The sequence below is a fragment of the Cnephaeus nilssonii genome, assembly GCF_951640355.1.
Source record: "Cnephaeus nilssonii genome assembly, chromosome: 17".
In the NCBI taxonomy this organism is placed as follows: domain Eukaryota; kingdom Metazoa; phylum Chordata; class Mammalia; order Chiroptera; family Vespertilionidae; genus Cnephaeus; species Cnephaeus nilssonii.
Window position 1 is genome coordinate 1,769,545 of NC_137088.1, and position 17,331 is coordinate 1,786,875.

The 17,331-nt window shown below is 70.7% G+C and overlaps 1 protein-coding gene across 1 annotated transcript in view; it reads left to right on the forward strand.

Moving 5' to 3' along the window:
• Positions 1–13,109, forward strand: part of BSN (bassoon presynaptic cytomatrix protein) — a gene marked incomplete at its 5' end in the record, with an annotated part of 59,611 nt that extends 46,502 nt beyond the window's left edge. The window contains 9 exon segments of the mRNA XM_079795460.1: positions 333–6,809; positions 8,645–10,709; positions 10,898–11,278; positions 11,281–11,550; positions 11,553–11,638; positions 11,760–11,884; positions 12,296–12,426; positions 12,603–12,656; positions 13,019–13,109. Coding sequence (XP_079651586.1) covers positions 333–6,809; positions 8,645–10,709; positions 10,898–11,278; positions 11,281–11,550; positions 11,553–11,638; positions 11,760–11,884; positions 12,296–12,426; positions 12,603–12,643 — 9,576 coding nt within the window. The 3' untranslated portion in view covers positions 12,644–12,656; positions 13,019–13,109.
• Positions 13,110–17,331: the final 4,222 nt, after the last annotated feature.

The window sequence follows — 17,331 nt, forward strand, 5'->3', positions numbered from 1 at the left end:
GGGCCCCTGGGCCACAGCGGGGCGCAGGGCTGCCTCTGAGGCCGTGGGGGGCTGCAGCCTGTGGGCTAGAGGCTAGCCCTGTGCCTGGCGCCTGCTGGATGCTTTGCTGGGCGTTGCTACCATTAGAAGCAGTGAAGTTTCTCTTTGAGAACCTAGGGCTGCTTGGGGCTTGCCTGGGAACCTGCGAGTTATTCCAGGCCAGAGAGATGGAGAGGTGGGGCTGTGACCTGGGCGGTGGAGGGACCTCCGCTGGGCGCGGGGATGGACGGAGAGGGCGGGGCTCCAAGGAGCTGTGTGCACGGGAGTCAGCCTTTGCCTCTCGCCTGCTGCAGGAGCTGGTGGGCAAGCCTTACTCCCAGGACCTGTCCCGGAGCCCGCAGAGCCTCAGCGACACGGGCTATTCCTCGGACGGCGTCTCCAGCTCCCAGAGCGAGATCACCGGTGTGGTGCAGCAGGAGGGGGAGCAGCTGGACAGCGCAGGGGTGACCGGGCCCCGCCCGCCCAGCCCCTCCCAGCTCCACAAGGCGGGCAGCGTGCGGCCTTCCCTGCAGGCCCAGGGCCCAGCCTCCAGTGGCGAGCGGAGCAAGGTGCCCCGCAGCAGCGCCGAGGAGCAGAAGCGGCGGCCCCACTCCCTGTCCATCATGCCCGAGGCCTTCGACTCGGATGAGGAGCTGGAGGACATCCTGGAGGAAGAGGAAGACGCTCTGGAGTGGGGGCGCCAGCGGGAGCAGCAGGACACGGCCGAGTCCTCGGACGACTTCGGCAGCCAGCTGCGGCACGACTACGTGGAGGACAGCAGTGAGGGCGGCCTGTCCCCGCTCCCTTCCCAGCCCCCAGCCCGGGCGGCAGCAATGACCGACGAGGAGTTCATGCGGCGGCAGATCCTGGAGATGAGCGCCGAGGAGGACAACCTGGAGGAGGAGGACGCGGCCACCCCCAGGCACGGCCTGGCCAAACATGGCACCCCGAAGGGCGGCCCCAGGCCCAGGCCCGAGCCCAGCCCAGAGGCAGCGGCTCTGCCCACGCGGCGCCTGCCCCACCACGCCAGCACGGGCTACGAGGAGCTGCTCGCCCTCTCCGAGGGGGGCCCCGCCGAGGCGGTCGACGGCACCGGGGCCCTGCAGGGCGGGCTCCGCCGCTTCAAGACCATTGAGCTCAACAGCACGGGCAGCTACGGCCACGAGCTGGCCCTGGGCCCAGGCGCCGATCCCGGCCTGGACCGCGAGCCCGAGCTGGAGATGGAGAGCCTGACGGGCTCGCCCGAGGACCGCTCCCGCGGGGAGCACTCCTCCACGCTGCCCGCTTCCACGCCCAGCTACACCTCGGGCACCTCGCCCACGTCCCTGTCTTCCCTGGAGGAGGACAGCGACAGCAGCCCCAGCCGCAGGCAGCGCCTGGAGGAGGCCAAGCAGCAGCGCAAGGCCCGGCACCGCCCCCACGGGCCCCTGCTGCCCACCATCGAGGACTCCTCGGAGGAGGAGGAGCTGCGGGAGGAGGAGGAGCTGCTGCGTGAGCAGGAGAAGATGCGGGAGGTGGAGCAGCAGCGCATCCGCAGCACCGTCCGCAAGACGCGGCGCGACAAGGAGGAGCTGCGGGCCCAGCGCCGGCGCGAGCGCTCCAAGACGCCGCCCAGCAACCTGTCGCCCATCGAGGACGCCTCCCCCACGGAGGAGCTGCGGCAGGCGGCCGAGATGGAGGAGCTGCACCGCTCCTCCTGCTCCGAGTACTCGCCCTCGCCCTCCCTGGACTCGGAGGCCGAGGCCCTGGACGGCGGCCCCGCCCGGCTCTACAAGTCAGGCAGTGAGTACAGCCTGCCCACCTTCATGTCCCTCTACTCGCCCACCGAGCCGTCCGCGGGCAGCTCCGGCACCCCCAGCGCCGGCCGGCCCCTCAAGAGCGCCGAGGAGGCCTACGAGGAGATGATGCGGAAGGCCGAGCTGCTGCAGCGGCGGCAGCAGGGCCAGGCGGCGGGGGGCCGGGCGCCCCAGGGTGGCCCCTCTCAGCCCGCAGGCCCCCGGGCCCAGGGCTCCTTTGAGTTCCAGGAAGCCCCAGAGCGTGACTACGGCCGGGCTGCCCCGCTGCCCGTGGAGGGCACGCCCGCTGGCCTGGGCGCCGCCGTGTACGAGGAGACCCTGCAGACGGCCCAGAGCCCGGCCCGCGTGCGGCAGGCCTCCCGAGCCCTGGCCTTCGCCGAGGACAAGAAGGAGAAGCAGTTTCTGAACGCCGAGAGTGCGTACGTGGACCCCACGAAGCAAAACGGCGGCCCGCTCACCCCGGGCACCAGCCCCACCCAGCTCGCTGCCCCCGTGCCCTTCTCCACCACCACCTCCTCCGACGGCGGTGGCGGCCGCGTCATTCCTGACGTCCGAGTTACCCAGCATTTTGCAAAGGAGCCCCACGGCTCTCCCGCCTCCCCCAGCTCTGCCTCCCGGGAGGCCAGCACACCCTTTCCCCAGGGCCCTGCGGCCCCAGCCGCCGCGGCTCCTCGGGGGCATGTGCCTTCGGCGTCGCCTGCAGGCTCCGAGCGCAGCCCCTCACCGTCTGCCACAGCCCACAGCTACGGGCAGAGCCCGGCCACTGCAAACTACGGATCCCAGACGGAGGAGATGCCCCCGGCGCCCAGAGAGAAGCCGCCGCGTGTGAGTGACGGCAAGGGCGGCCCCGCCCCGCCCGCCCAGGGATATGCCTATTTCTCGGGCTCCAGCCCACCGCTCTCCCCATCTTCTCCCTCAGAGAGCCCCACCTTCTCCCCTGGCAAGCCGGGCCCCAGGGCCACAGCCGAGTTCTCTACACAGACGCCAAGCCTGACCCCTGCCTCGGACATGCCACGGAGCCCTGGCGCCCCCGGCCCCTCCCCCATGGTGGCGCAGGGCACCCAAACGCCACACGGGCCCGGCGCGCCCCGCCCGGCGTGGCAGCAGTCCTCTCGGGAGGCCCCCTTCATGGTCATCACACTGGCCTCCGCGGCCTCCAGCCAGACCAGGATGGTCCATGCCAGTGCCTCCACCTCCCCGGTGTGCTCCCCCACCGGCACGCAGCCCACCCCCCACGGTGCGTCTCCGCTGCCCTCAGAGCCTCCTGGGCCGCCTGGCTTCCCGCGGGCAGCCAGTGCCGGTGCGGACGGGCCCCTGGCGCTGTACGGCTGGGGCGCCCTCCCTGCCGAGAACATCTCCCTGTGCCGGATCTCCTCCGTCCCGGGAACGTCCAGGGTGGAGCCCGGCCCCAGGCCCCCTGGCAGTGCCGTGGTGGACCTCCGCACGGCCGTCAAGCCCACGCCCATCATCCTCACTGACCAGGGCATGGACCTGACCTCTCTTGCCGTGGAAGCGAGGAAGTACGGCCTGGCGCTGGACCCGGGCCCCGGGCGGCAGTCCACCGCGGTGCAGCCTCTGGTCATCAACCTCAACGCCCAGGAGCAGACCCAGGCCTTCCTCGGCACGGCCACCACCGTGAGCATCACCGTGGCCTCGTCTGTGCTCCTGGCCCAGCAGAAGCAGCCTGTCTATGGGGACCCCTTCCAGAGCCGCCTCGACTTCGGCCAGGGGGCAGGTAGCCCCGTGTGCCTGGCCCAGGCCAGGCAGGTGGAGCAGGCCGTCCAGACAGCCCCGTACCGAGGCGGGCCCCGGGGAAGACCCAGGGAGGCCAAGTTTGCCAGGTACAACCTGCCCAACCAGGGGGCGCCTCTGGCCAGAAGAGATGTTTTGATCACTCAGGTGGGCACAGCTCAGAGCGCTGGCCTCAAGCCGGGCCCTGTGCCAGAGCTGGGTGCCAGGAAGCCACACACCGTGCTGGTGCAGATGGCAGAGGGCGCAGCAGGCACTGTGACCACGCTGCTCCCGGAGGAGCCGGCGGGCGCCATGGACCTCACAGGGATGAGGCCCGAGAGCCAGCTGGCGTGCTGCGACGTGGTCTACAAGTTCCCCTTCGGCAGCAGCTGCACGGGCGCTTTCCACCCCGCCCCCAGCGCCCCCGAGAAGAGTGGGGCCGATGCCGCCCCACGGGCCCAGAGCAGCGGCCCCTTCTACAGTCCGCGCGAGCCGGAGCCTCCCGAGCCCTCCACCTACCGGGCCCAGGGGCTCGCGGGGCTCGGGCCCCCTGAGGAGCAGAGGCCCTACCCACTGGGCCTCCCAGGCAGGCTGTACTCCTCCATGTCCGACACCAATCTGGCTGAGGCCAGTTTCAACTATCACGCCCACAGGATGGGGCAGCTCTTCCAGGGCCCGGGGCGAGACGCGGCCGTGGACCTCAGCTCGCTGAGGCAGTCCTACAGCCTGGGCTTTGCGGACGGGCGCTACCTGGGGCAGGGCCTGCAGTACGGCTCCTTCACGGACCTGCGCCACCCCACAGGCCCTTTGCCTCACCCGCTGCCCATGCGGCGCTACAGCTCCGTGTCCGACATCTATCCAGACCACAGGTACGGCCCCCGGGGAGAAGTCGCGGGCTTCCAGGAGGCCAGCCTGGCCCAGTACAGCGCCACCACAGCCCGCGAGATCAGCCGCATGTGCGCGGCCCTCGACTCCATGGACCAGTACGGCGGGCGGCGTGGCGGTGGCGGTGGCGGCCCTGAGCTCATGCAGTACCAGCCCCAGCCTGGGCCTGGGCTCAGTGCCCCGCAGGGCCTGGGCCCACTCAGACCTGGCCCCTTTGGGAACCCCACCTTCCCGGAGGCCCACCCGAACCCTGGGGTCCTGCCCCAGTACAGGCCTGCAGCCCAGGGCGCGGCCGTCCGACAGCTGCTGCCGTCCACGGCCACGGTGCGTGCCGCCGACGGCATGATCTACTCGACTATCAACACCCCGATTGCAGCTACACTGCCCATCACCACCCAGCCCGGCTCGGCGCTGCGGCCCCTGGTGCGTGGCGGCATGTACCGGCCCTACACATCGGGCGGGGTCACGGCTGTGCCGCTCAGCAGCCTCACACGCATGCCTGTGACTGCCCCCCGGGTGCCCCTGTACCGATATCCTGCACCAAGCAGGTTCCCGGCATCCAGCGTGCCACCTGCCGAGGGCCCCGTCTATCTGGGGAAACCTGCTGCTGCGAAGGCGCCCGGGGCCGGGGGACCGGCGAGGCCAGAGCCACCGGGAGGGGCCGCCCGGCAAGAGCCTCTTTCCACAGCCGTGCCTGCTGCTGCCAAGGAGGCGGCAGCTGCCCCGGCCCCGGCCCCCCCGGCCGGCCAGAAGCCAGCAGTAGATGCTGCTCCTGCGGGCGGCAGCGCGGGCCCCGGCCGGCCGGGAGGAGAGGAAGCGTCGCAGGAGGAGAGGCAGCGGAAGCAGCAGGAGCAGATGCTGCAGCTCGAGCGGGAGCGCGTGGAGCTGGAGAAGCTGCGGCAGCTGCGGCTGCAGGAGGAGCTCGAGCGGGAGCGCGTGGAGCTGCAGCGGCACCGGGAGGAGGAGCAGCTGCTGGTGCAGCGGGAGCTGCAGGAGCTGCACACCATCAAGCACCATGTGCTGCAGCAGCAGCGGGAGGAGCGCCAGGCCCAGCTCGCCCTGCAGCGGGAGCAGCTGGCGCAGCAGCGCCTGCAGCTGGAGCAGATCCAGCAGCTGCAACAGCAGCTGCAGCAGCAGCTGGAGGAGCAAAAGCAGAGGCAGAAGGCCCCCTTCCCCGTGGTCTGTGACGGACCCGGCCGAGGGCCTCCCCCCGCGGCCACCGAGCTGGCTCAGAATGGCCAGTACTGGCCGCCCCTGACCCATGCGGCTTTCATCGCCGTGGCTGGGCCCGAGGGGCCGGGGCAGCTCCGGGAGCCCGTGCCGCACCGCGGCCTCCCCAGCTCCGCCTCGGACATGTCGCTGCAGACCGAGGAGCCGTGGGAGGCCGGCCGCAGTGGCCTCAGGAAGCGGCACTCGATGCCACGGCTGCGGGACAGCTTCGAGGCGGAGCCGGGGCCCGAGCCCGGCCCGGTCAGGAGGATCGCGGACAGCAGCGTGCAGACGGACGACGAGGACGGGGAGGGCCGCTACTTCCTGAGCCGGCGGCGCCGCAACCGGCGGAGCGCAGACTGCAGCGTGCAGACGGACGAGGAGGACAACGCCGAGTGGGAGCAGCCCGTGCGCCGCCGCCGGCCCCGCCTCTCCCGCCACTCGGACTCGGGTTCGGACAGCAAGCACGATGCTGTGGCCTCGTCCTCCACAGCCGCCCCCGCCCGGGCCACGAGCAGCGTGGGCATCCAGACCATCAGCGACTGCTCCGTGCAGACGGAGCCTGACCAGCCGCCCAGGGTCTCCCCCGCCATCCACATCACCGCGGCCACTGACCCCAAGGTGGAGATCATCAGGCACATTTCGGCGCCGGAGAAGACCGGGCACGGGGAGAGCCTGGCCTGCCAGACGGAGCCGGACGGGCAGGCCCAGGGCGGGGCCGGGCCGCAGCTCGTAGGGCCCGCCGCCATCAGCCCCTACCTGCCCGGCATCCAGATCATCACCCCAGGGCCCCTGGGCAGATTCGAGAAAAAGAAGCCGGATCCCCTGGAGATCGGCTACCAGGCCCACCTGCCCCTGGAGTCCCTCTCGCAGCTTGTGAGCCGCCAGCCTCCCAAGTCCCCGCAGGTCCTCTACTCACCAGTCTCGCCCCTGTCCCCACACCGGCTCCTGGACGCGTCCTTTGCTTCCAGCGAGAGGCTGAGCAAGGCTCACGTGAGTCCCCAGAAGCACTTCGCGGCCGACGGCGCGCTCCGCCAGCAGACGCTGCCTCGCCCCATGAAGACCCTGCAGCGGTCTCTGTCTGACCCTAAGCCCCTCAGCCCCACCGCCGAGGAGTCTGCCAAAGAGAGGTTCTCCCTCTACCAGCACCAGGGGGGGCTGGGGAGCCAGGTATGGGCACAGGGGCTGGTCCAGGGTGGGGCCGGGGTCTCTGCCTAGCCTGGGGCCCCCAGGGAAGGCTTCTGGGGGGAGGGGGTGGACTCGGCTCCAGAGGAAGGAGTGGAGAACAGAACCTTCCCAGAGGCTCGTGTGGAGCCTGCCGCTTGGCCAGGACGTCCTAGGCAGATCCACCCCCATGGGCCCTGCGCCATCCATGCAGACACCACTAGGAACTTCCGCCTCCTTAGCACCCCCTCCTCAGGGCCCATCCCCCCTTTCGGGCCTCCCCAGCCCTCCCGTCGGGGCCCTTTCCACTCCAGACCTCCACTGTGGGTGTTTCCTGAGAAACCGGTCAGACACAGTGACCGTCCCTCCTCCCCAGCCCTGGCCTGGCCTCCATTGCCCCACACGAAGCCCAAGCCCTTGTGTGGCATTGAGGGCCACCCAGCGGCTGCAGGCCTCAGCACGTCTGTCCACACACCTGTCCCCAGGGGCTCCCGGAGCATCACTGCCCGGGTCCGTGGCTTTAGTTGCTAACGGGACGACGAGAGGTGGCCTGCATGCGCGGCCGTGGGGAGGAGGGTGTGAGGGCCTGACGCCAAGACCGAGTGCAGGCTGAGGAGGGCGTCTTTCGAAGGCCCTCGGAGTCTTGGGAGGTTTTAGGCGGGGAGACAGGACCTGGCGGGCGGGCGTCTCAGACAGCCTCCTGGCGGAGCGGGCAGATGCGCTGCAGGAAGAGACTGCGAAGTGGCCAGGGCGGGGCCGGAGCCAGAGGCGTCCGAGGCGCACCTGCCGTCCTCTGGGGCTGAGGCAGAGGAGAGGGCGGGGCGGGGGGCTGTGGAGATGGTGAGCGTGGGTAGTGGAGAGCTGGGTGTGCAGGCCAGCGGGCTGAGGAGGGGTCAGGAGTCTGGGCTGGCAGGGGGGCCGTCAGGGAAGCCACGGGCTGGCCATGTGGGGCCACGGACGTGAGCACTCGGTGCAGCCAGGACAGCCAGCCGGCGCAGCCCGAGCTCAGTGTGAAGCCTCCCAGGAAGGCCCCCTCGGCTCTGAGGTTTGGGGGACCCTGTCGCTACGACACACAGTGAGAGCGGGCGGGGTTTCAGCAGCTTCTTCAGAAGCTGAAGTGTGAGGAGCCCCGTGGCAGCCCCACTGCATTTGGGGGACTTGGGTGGTCCACCCTGGGGCCTCTGGGAAGGCTGTGAGCCAGAGACAGAAGGAGGGCCCGGGGCAAACCTTCCAGCCACGAGGAGGGCCTGGGGGGCAGCGTCAGGCCCGCACACCCTCACCCCCCACGGCAGCCCGGAGAGGAGGGCTCGGTCAGGGCTGTGGAGGGAGCTGGGGGCGAGGCTGCCAGCACAGCCCCAGGGGCAGCTGGGAGGAGGGGGGCAGGCAGCCGGCTTGGCGTCACTTTAGAGAGGAGGGGGCAGGAGGTAGCCAAGGCCCCGGAGCAGCAGCACTGACACCCGCCAGCCTGTGCTCCTTCCGCCTGCTGGGCACCCTCCTCCAGGACCCACTCCCTGTACCCATGTCCCCCTCACTGCCCGTCCCCACAGCTGAGAGGACCACGCCCAGAGCCAGACCCACGGTGCACTCGGTGGGAGGCGTAGGGGGGCGCCCATGGGGCATCGGCAGGGCTTCTCAGAACCACGCGCTGGAGAGCCCACAGCACAGGCAGGGACCCCAGGCTGGGGCAGGGGCGGGCAGGCCTCGGGCCGCCTGCTGAATCAGGGCACCGGCAGTATGGAACCCAGCCCCTGCCCCACCAAAGCCAGGGCGCTTCCACCCTCTGCCCCGCCGAGCCACCCACACCCTGGGTCTCAGTGCTGCCCGCCTTCCCTCTGTCTCAGGTGTCGGCGCTGCCACCCAACGGCCTGGTCCGCAAGGTGAAGCGGACACTGCCCAGCCCTCCTCCCGAGGAGGCCCACCTGCCCCCGGCTGGCCAGGCCCCCCCACAGCTGTATACGGCCGGCCTGCTGCCCCGGGGGCTGCCCGCCGCCGCCCCGGCCAAGGCCAGCCTGCTCCGGGAGCTGGACCGGGACCTGCGGCTGGTGGAGCATGAGTCCACCAAGCTGCGCAAGAAGCAGGCAGAGCTGGACGAGGAGGAGAAGGAGATCGACGCCAAGCTCAAGTACCTGGAGCTGGGCATCACACAGCGCAAGGAGTCTCTGGCCAAAGACCGGGGCGGCCGCGACTACGCGCCCTTGCGCGGTCTCGGCGAGCATCGGGACTACCTGTCGGACAGCGAGCTCAACCAGCTGCGGCTCCAGGGCTGCGCCGCGCCCTGCCAGTACGCAGACTTCCCCGTCACCTCCGCGGTTCCCGCCACCCCCTCCGGCCCCGCTGCCTTCCAGCAGCCGCGGCTCCCGCCTCCGGCCCCGCAGTACTCTGCAGGCAGCGCTGGGCCGGCTCCCAACGGATTCCCAGCCCACCAGGCACCTGCCTACCCCGGCCCCAGCACGTACCCAGCGCCTGCCTTCCCTCCCGGCACCGGCTACCCTGCTGAGCCTAGTTTGCAAAGCCAGCAGGCTTTCCGGCCCACAGGCCATTATGCAGCCCAAACCCCCATGCCCACCACACAGAGCACCCTTTTCCCAGTCCCGGCCGACAGCCGTGCCCCCCATCCGAAGCCACGCCAGACATCACTAGCCGACTTGGAGCAGAAGGTGCCCACCAACTACGAAGTGATCGCCAGCCCCGCGGTGGCCATGTCCTCAGCGCCGTCGGAAGCCAGTTACAGTGGCCCCGTGATGGGCAGCAGCTACGAGCAGAGCAAGGCCCCGGAGCTGCCCCGGGCCGGTGACCGCAGCAGCGCGGGCCCCGCCCCCACCTACCCCTCTGACTCGCACTACGCCAGCTTGGAGCAGAACGTCCCCCGGAACTACGTGCTGATCGACGACATCAGTGAGCTGACCAAGGCCAGCACCTCCACGGCCCAGGACAGCCAGCGGCTGGAGCCCCTGGGCCCGAGCGGCGGCGGGCGTCCAGGGAAGGAGCCGGGAGAGCCGGGGGTCCTGGAGGGCCCCCCCCTGCCCTGCTGCTACGCCCGGGGGGAGGAGGAGTCCGAGGAAGACTCTTACGACCCCCGTGGAAAGAGCGGCCACCACCGGGGCATGGAGAGCGACGGCCGAGCAGCCAGCACCCACTACTACGGTGACAGCGACTACCGCCCGGGGGCTCGCGCAGACAAGTACGGGCCAGGCCCCGCGGGGCCCAAGCACCCCTCCAAGAGCCTGGCCCCGGCCGCCCTCTCCTCGAAGCGCAGCAAGCACCGGAAGCAGGGCATGGAGCAGAAGGTCTCCAAGTTCTCGCCCATCGAAGAAGCCCGGGACGTGGAGTCCGACCTGGCCTCCTACCCGCCCCCTGCGGGCAGCAGCGGCCTGGCCTCCCGCGGCAGGAGGTTCCAGGACGAGATCACCTGCGGGCTCAAGAAGAACGTGTATGAGCAGCAGAGGCGCTACGGGGCGGCCAGCCGGGACACCCCGGAGGAGGACGACCGTGCGTACAGCGGGAGCGGCCGGTCCCGGGGCCCCGCTGCGTACAGCGGGGAGAAGCTGTCCAGCCACGACTTCGGCGGCCGGGGCAAGGGCTACGAGCGGGAGCGGGAGCGGGAGGCTGCGGAGCGACTTCAGAAGGCGGGCCCCAAGCCCTCCTCCCTGAGCATGGCCCACGGCCGGGCCCGGCCCCCCATGCGGAGCCAGGCCTCGGAGGAGGAGAGCCCCGTCAGCCCCCTGGGCCGGCCCCGCCCCGCGGGGGACGCCCTCCCTCCCGGAGACGCCTGCCCGCAGTTCTGCTCCAGCCACTCCATGCCGGACGTCCAGGAGCACGCCAGGGGCGGCCCACGGGCCCACGCGCACAAGCGCGAGGAAGGCTACCTCCTGGACGACTCCCACTGCGTGGTCTCCGACAGCGAAGGTAACGCCGTGGGTGATGGCTGTGCGCCCGCCCCCGGGCCCTGGGCCCTGAGCTGTCCCCGTGGGTTCTGGCCTGGCCGTGGGCGGGGCGGTCCGAGTGCTGCTGGCGGCCGTGGTGCCGCCTGGTGTCCCTGCATGGCTTCCGCCAGGCCCCGCCGGCCCGGGTGACGCAGTCCTGTTGGTCCGCAGCGTACCACCTGGGCCAGGAGGAGACGGACTGGTTCGATAAGCCCCGGGACGCCCGCTCGGATCGCTTCCGGCACCACGGGGGCCACGCGGCCTCCTCCGCCCAGAAGCGCGGCCCCGCCAGGCACAGCTACCACGACTACGACGAGCCCCCTGAGGAGGGCCCGGGCCGCCACGCCGTGGCGAAGGAGCACCGGCACCACGGAGACCACGGGCGCCACGTGGGCCGCCACGCCGGCGAGGAGCCAGGCCGGCGTGCTGCCAAACCACACGCTCGGGACCTGGGCCACCACGAGGCTCGGCCTGCCCCTCAGCCCGGCCCGGCCCCGGCCCCGCAGAAGAAGGGCCAGCCCGGGTACCCCAGCTCGGCCGAGTACGCACAGCCGCCCGTGTGCCCTCAGCCTACCACCCCGCCTCCGACAGCAAGAAGGGCTCCCGGCAGCCCCCACAGCCAAAGCCAGAGCCCCAGCCGCAGCCGCAGGGTCGGCAGGCACCTCCAGGGCCTCAGCCGTCCCAGCCGCCTCCCTCCAGGCAGACACCCTCAGCAGCAGCGCGTGCGCCGCAGCCGCAGCCGCAGCCGCAGCCGCAGGTGCCCGGGCCGCAGCCCCCCCAGCAGCCCCCACAGGCGCGGCCGCAGCAGCAGGGCCAGCCAGCCGCCCGGGTCCCGCCGCTGCCGCCAGCCAGCCAGCAGGGAGGCCTCAGCCCGGCCCCGGGGCCACGGCAGGCTCCCAGCCAGCAGGAGCGGTAAGCAGGGGCCCGGGGCACAGCCCCCCAGGGCGGCGGAGCCTGGCCATCCCCTGGGCTCCTGCTGGGTGCGGGCGGGGCAGTCACGGGCAGCGTCTCAGCTCTGGGTTCTGTGTTGCAGCCGCGGACAGAGCAGGCCAGCGGCTCTAAAGGGGCAGCCAAGGCGGCCCAGCAGGGGCGGCCCCCACAGGCTCAGCCCCCGCCAGGACCCGGACCCGCAGGTGAGCCTGGCGCCCCTCACCCACCGTGCCCTCCTCCCGGCCCCGCAGGCCCCGCTGCTCCTGAGAGGGGCCCGGGCTGTTGGGATGAGCGCGGGTCCGCACTGGAGCCTCGGGGCCCAGGCGCTCTCGGCGGGGACCTGGGAGGGACGGGGTAGGGGGCCCAGAGCAGGACCTTGACTTCCTCCTCTCCTTCCTCCTTCTCCCTCCTGACTCCGTCCTCCTCGGCCTTTCGCTCCTTTTTCCTTCTTGACCTTCTTCAACGTCCTTTTCCCGCTTCCTCACACCCTTCCCCCGTTCTTCCTGTTGTCATTCCTCTCCTCCCGCCGTCCCCGTCCCCGGGCACTGGTGTTCAGCACCCTCACGCCGCCGTCTCCCTCCGCTCCAGGGCCGGGTGGAGCTTGGGTGTGACGGTGGTTTCCCCTCCCCGCCCCCCCAGGCACGAAGCTGGAGCCAGGCCCGGAGGCACCCCGGGGGCTCCTGCTGGCCAGCCAGGGGCCGAGGGGGACAGCGTGTTCTCCAAGATCCTCCCCGGGGGCGCCGCGGAGCAGGCGGGCAAACTGACAGAAGGTGAGCGCTGCCCACGCCAGGTGCCCGGAGGGCGCTGTCCCAGGCCTGCTGGATGGAGCTGGGTCTGGGGGCTGCTGGGGGCGCTCGGGCTGCGCTGGCTTCCCTGTGCCCTCTGACCCCGCCCAGGAGGGAGCCCGGTTCAGTGTCCTGATGCCTCTCTCCTTTCCACCTCACAGCGGTCTCTGCTTTCGGCAAAAAATTCTCCTCGTTCTGGTGACCCTGCCGGAGGGGTGAGTATGAGCTGCTGCACCTGCTCCCTCCCAGAAGGCCCGAAGGGTCTCACCTGCTCTAGGTCCTGGCGTCCTGGGGTCCTGGGGGTGGAGACTGGGCTTCAGCGGGAGGCGATGTGGCCAGAGCCGCAGGGTCCACTCCTCTGAGGGGGGGAAGGAGGAGGGAAAGAGGGACCCTGTGTCCAGGGGCCCCAACACAGGCCGGCTCAGCAAGCCCCTGCGCCCCACACGGTCCCAGCAAAGCGCAGCGGGCTCCCTCCCTGTCCTTCTCAGCACCCCTGCCCCCGGGGCTCGCCCAGCGAGGAGTGGGCGTTGGGTGGGGGCTGGGATGCGGCTCCTCCCAACCTCCGTGCGCCCCGCAGGCTCTCGACGAGCTGGAGGGAGGTGGTGTCTGTTGTGGAAAGACCTCTGGAGGCCGAGGCCTGGGCGCAGCTCTGGACTCTGCGTATAACAGTGAGTGGGCGCCAAGCGGGCGGGGCAGCCGAGGGGTGCGGGCCCAGTGCCTGTGTGACGGACACCGAGCTTGAGGTCACACACGGTCACCGCAGAGGAGGTCACGGGACGGGTCAGGCCAGGAGAGAGGAGGCCCAGGCGGGTGGCGTGCCTCCCCTGGAGCCTTCCCTGGCGTGCCCCCGGTGGTGAGGAGAGGGATGGCATCCGGACGGCAGGGAGGGGCCTGGCCTGGGTGCCGCTCTGCGAGCTGCAGCCCCTCCTACCGTCACGGCCTCTGCCCTCCCCGCTGGGCACAGAGGCCGCTGCTTCCCTGTGTGCGGGCGTGCGCGGCGGGCCAGGCGGGCAGGGAGAAGTCAGAGGGCCTGCGCCAGGCCTGCGGCGGGAGGGCGCTGGGTGGGGCCGAGGGGGCTGCCTGCCTCTGGAGGAGCGGGGGGGGGGGGGGGGGAGGGACAGGAGGGAGGCCAGCCTTTCGCCCCCTCACTCGGTTATTCCGTGAATGGTTCGCCTGCTCCAGTGCCGGGGACACCGCGGGGACAGACCCGTCCCTGCACTCAGAGGCTGGCCGTCCCTGGAGTGGGACCGAGGACAGGAAGGTTAAACCGTGAAGTTCGGTCCAAAGGGCAGTTTCTGCAGGCGACGACCCTCTCTGAGCCCATGAGGTCGGGGCAGAGGGTCCTGCCCTAGAGACAGTGGTCAGGGCGAGGGAGACCGAGAGGAGGCTGGGCGGGTGCAGGGGGAACAGCACCCCAGCTCCGGTGCCAGAGGCTACAGGTGGGCCTGACAGGCGGCCAGCAGGCCCGGGACAGGCGGCCAGCAGGCCCAGCCTCGGGTGGGAGCCTGAGCGGGGAGGAGGCCATGGCGTGTGGCAGCCAGCTGAGAGGAGCGCGGGTGGGAAGCAGCTGTCCACAGCTCCTGACAAAATCCTCTTTGCTTCCTCCCTCCTCCTTCCTCCCTCCTCCCCCTCCCTCCTCCCTCCTCCCTCCTCCCTTCTTCCCGCCTCCTTTCTTCCTCCTTCCCTCCTTCCTGCCTCCCTCCTCCCTCCTCCCTGCTTCCCTCCTCCCTCTTCCTTCCTTCCCTCCTCCCCTCCTCCCTCCTCCCTCCTCCCCTCCTCCCTCCTCCCTCCTTCCCTCCTCCCTCCTTCCCTCCTTCCTCCTCCCTCCTCCCTCCTTCCCACCTCCCTCCTTCCCACCTCCCTCCTTCTCTCCTTCCTGCCTCCCTCCTCCCGCCTCCAAGCATCTACAATCTGGGGCACCCTTGGCTCCCAGACTCGCCGGAGGGACATGGTGGGCGGCCTCCGTGAGGCAGGATGTTGGCTACCAGCGGCGCCGGTGGGGCTGCCTCCGCTGGACCCCGGCTTGACTTTCCGGAGCCCCTGCTCTCCTGGGCGCCGCCTGCAGGCGGGGCGGGAGGAGCCTCTTTGCAGACCCTGCGCCCGGCCCGCCGGCTCCCATGCGTTATACGCAGAGTTGGCGCACGCCGCCTTCCCACGGACCTGCCTCCCTCCCGCGGCCCGAAGCCCTCCCCGGCCTGGGACTGAGGCTGCCCGGCCGCTTCCTCCGCCTGCAGCTGCCCAGCCCCCTGGGCCGCAGCCCGCCCTCCGGGTGGCCTCGGCGCAGACTTCCTGGCGGTCGGGTGGGAGGACTTCACAGACACGAGGACCTCACACTGTCCCCTGCTGGAACCAGAGGCCATAGCACCGAGACGCAGCGTGGGCGCCCGCAGCCCGCGGTGGCCGTGCCGGCGGGCCGCCATCTCAAAGCCATTCCCCAGCCATCGCTCGGGCACCGCCATGTCTCACAGCTGGCTCCTCCCCCACGCCGGGGGTTTCTTTTGATTTCAAGAGCAGCCTTAACATTTCAGTTGGTTTACGTGTATACCTCATGAGCATCTTCGGTTTCTCCTCCTCCCCCCCCCTCCTTCGCGCGCCCTTGACGCTCCTCCCTCCACCCCGTGACTGACGGTCCCTCGCTGCTCAGCCCCTGCCACCCGGGGGTGCGACTCCGAAGCAATAGTGGGCAGCGGGCCGCCCAGAGCACAACCAGGGCGAGGCCTCGGAGCCGCCCCCGTTTACTGTGCAATCCAGTCCTTCTTAAGCCATCGCCGGGCGGCTCGCAGAGAGGCCAGCTCTGGCCGGGTGGGCCCAGCGCCCGGACTGGGGAGTGTGGCTCCGTCCACCCACCTGGTGGACGGGGGGCCTCCCTCCCCAGGCCCTGCCCGTGGGGACTGTCTGTCTCTTGGGCACAGCCCCAGTCTCATCTCTAACGTTCTATGCAATGAAATAGAAGCCCTCAAAGACAACTGTTAATATTTAATAAATCCCATGCTATGTCTAAGGAGTTCATTGCAAACATGCAATTGAGACACTGGACAGATACGCTCAGATCAGACCCTCCCCACCGCCCGCTCGCCTGTCTCTGTCTGTGGCATGTCTGACCCTGGCCGGCGCGGCCGCCCCCAGTGAGCACGCACACTCGCAGCCTCTGCACGATCTCATCCCTTTCCAATGCTCGACCCTCTCGCTTGGAGTCCTTTCTGCCTCAGAACCTCTCCTTCCGGAGCTCCCGCTGCCTCTGCACGAGCTAGCAGGGACCTGCCGGGTGCCGCCTGAGCCCGCGCCCTGCGGGTTCTCTGGCCAAGATGGCAGGCGGGAGCCTCTCTGGGCTGGACACTCAGAAGGCTGCCTCACCCCGCCTGGAGCCAGAGGCCTCGGCCACCCCTACCCAGCGGCGCGCTGCTCGGGGGCAGAGCCCGGACGCCTGTGGCCTGACAGGCCCAGGGCAGGGCTGGCTGTGTCCTGGGCCCGGCCCCGGGCTGCCGGCTCCAGGTCCCGGCCTGTGGCTGGAGGCGCAGAGCAGAGCGCTGTGAGCCAGGCGGTGGCTCCGGGGTGAAGGGTGCTCAGGAGAGCTGGACGTCGGGCCTCGTGGCGAGGTCATCTCGGGCGGAGCAGGGTCCCCTTGGGCAGCGGCTTCAGCCCCGTTTCGGGAGGCTTCTCACAGCAAACCTCGAGGCCCCTCTGCCCCTGTCCCCGGACCTGCACCCCGCCCACCCTCACCCTGAAGCCGGGCCTCCGCTGCTCCTGCTCCTCCCGCGGAGCCCGAGCCGGCAGGGTGGCGCCCGCCGCGGCCGGCCCGCCCGCGCTCTGGTTTGCACCATTCATTTCTCAGGGTCCACATTTCCATGCTTCCCATAGGTCGACACGGCCCTTCAGGGGACCCTGGCCGCTTCGGGGGGATAGGAGGTGTCAACCTCTGTGTTGGGCCTGAGACCCTGGTCCTCCAGGATTTGGGCCTCACGCATCCCACGAGCACTTGCCTCCTCTGAGACCAGGCCTGGGCTCCGGGAGGCGACTGAGCAAGGGCTGAGGGAGGCCCCCTCTCCCGCCTGAGCCCAGGGCCAGGCTCTCCTGCCACTAAAGCCGGGGTGGGCGGGAGCAGGAGGGGGCTGCAGGCCGGCTACCTTCTCAGCAGATTTCCTCCTGGCCAAGCCCCCCGAGTTTGAAAGGTCTGACATCTGCCCCTCCCCACCCGCAGCGTACCCACAGGGCACACCTGGGCCTTCACTCCTGTGAAGGCGGCCGGAGCAGGCCTCTGGGCACGGGCGTCCGGCCCTCGTGTGGATGCTAAGGGGCCAGCACTCGGGCCGTGGGCAGTGGGAGCACCGGGCATGTCTCCAACAGGAAGGGGTCCCTGGGACGCCGTCCAGGCCTCTGCATACCCGCCACCCGGCGTCAGAAGCAAGGGCATTCACTTCACAGCGACGCCCGCTCCCCATCTGCTCAGTCCCGGGGAGAGCGAGGTCTCAGGGCCGTGCTGAGGGGGAGCCCGTGGGGGGGGGGGGGGGGTCCCAGGCAGGTCCTCAGGTCCCTGCATGGCAGCCTGGCCCGCCGCCCTGTGTCCCCTCCCCCACTTTGTAAATAGGTGTCACCGTGGACTCCACAGGGTCAGAGTGACAGGCCTGGTCAACTGAAACTCCTCAGAGATGTCACCCTCTCCCTGGGCACCCAGCCTGCCCCGTGCACGGGTGGCCCTGAGAGCCGCGGAGGCGGTGACCGTGCGCATGTGACCCGGTGTGAGTGGGGGTGTCCGCCCTAGCCTCTGACCAGTCAGCCCCCTGCGGGCGCGCTGCCCCGGGCTGTGGCCGCCCGGCCTCCCCTGCCGGCTGCCGGTCTTGTTTTGCTTTCCCCTCCCTCCTCCCGCCCCTCCCTCCCTTCATTCCCTCCCCC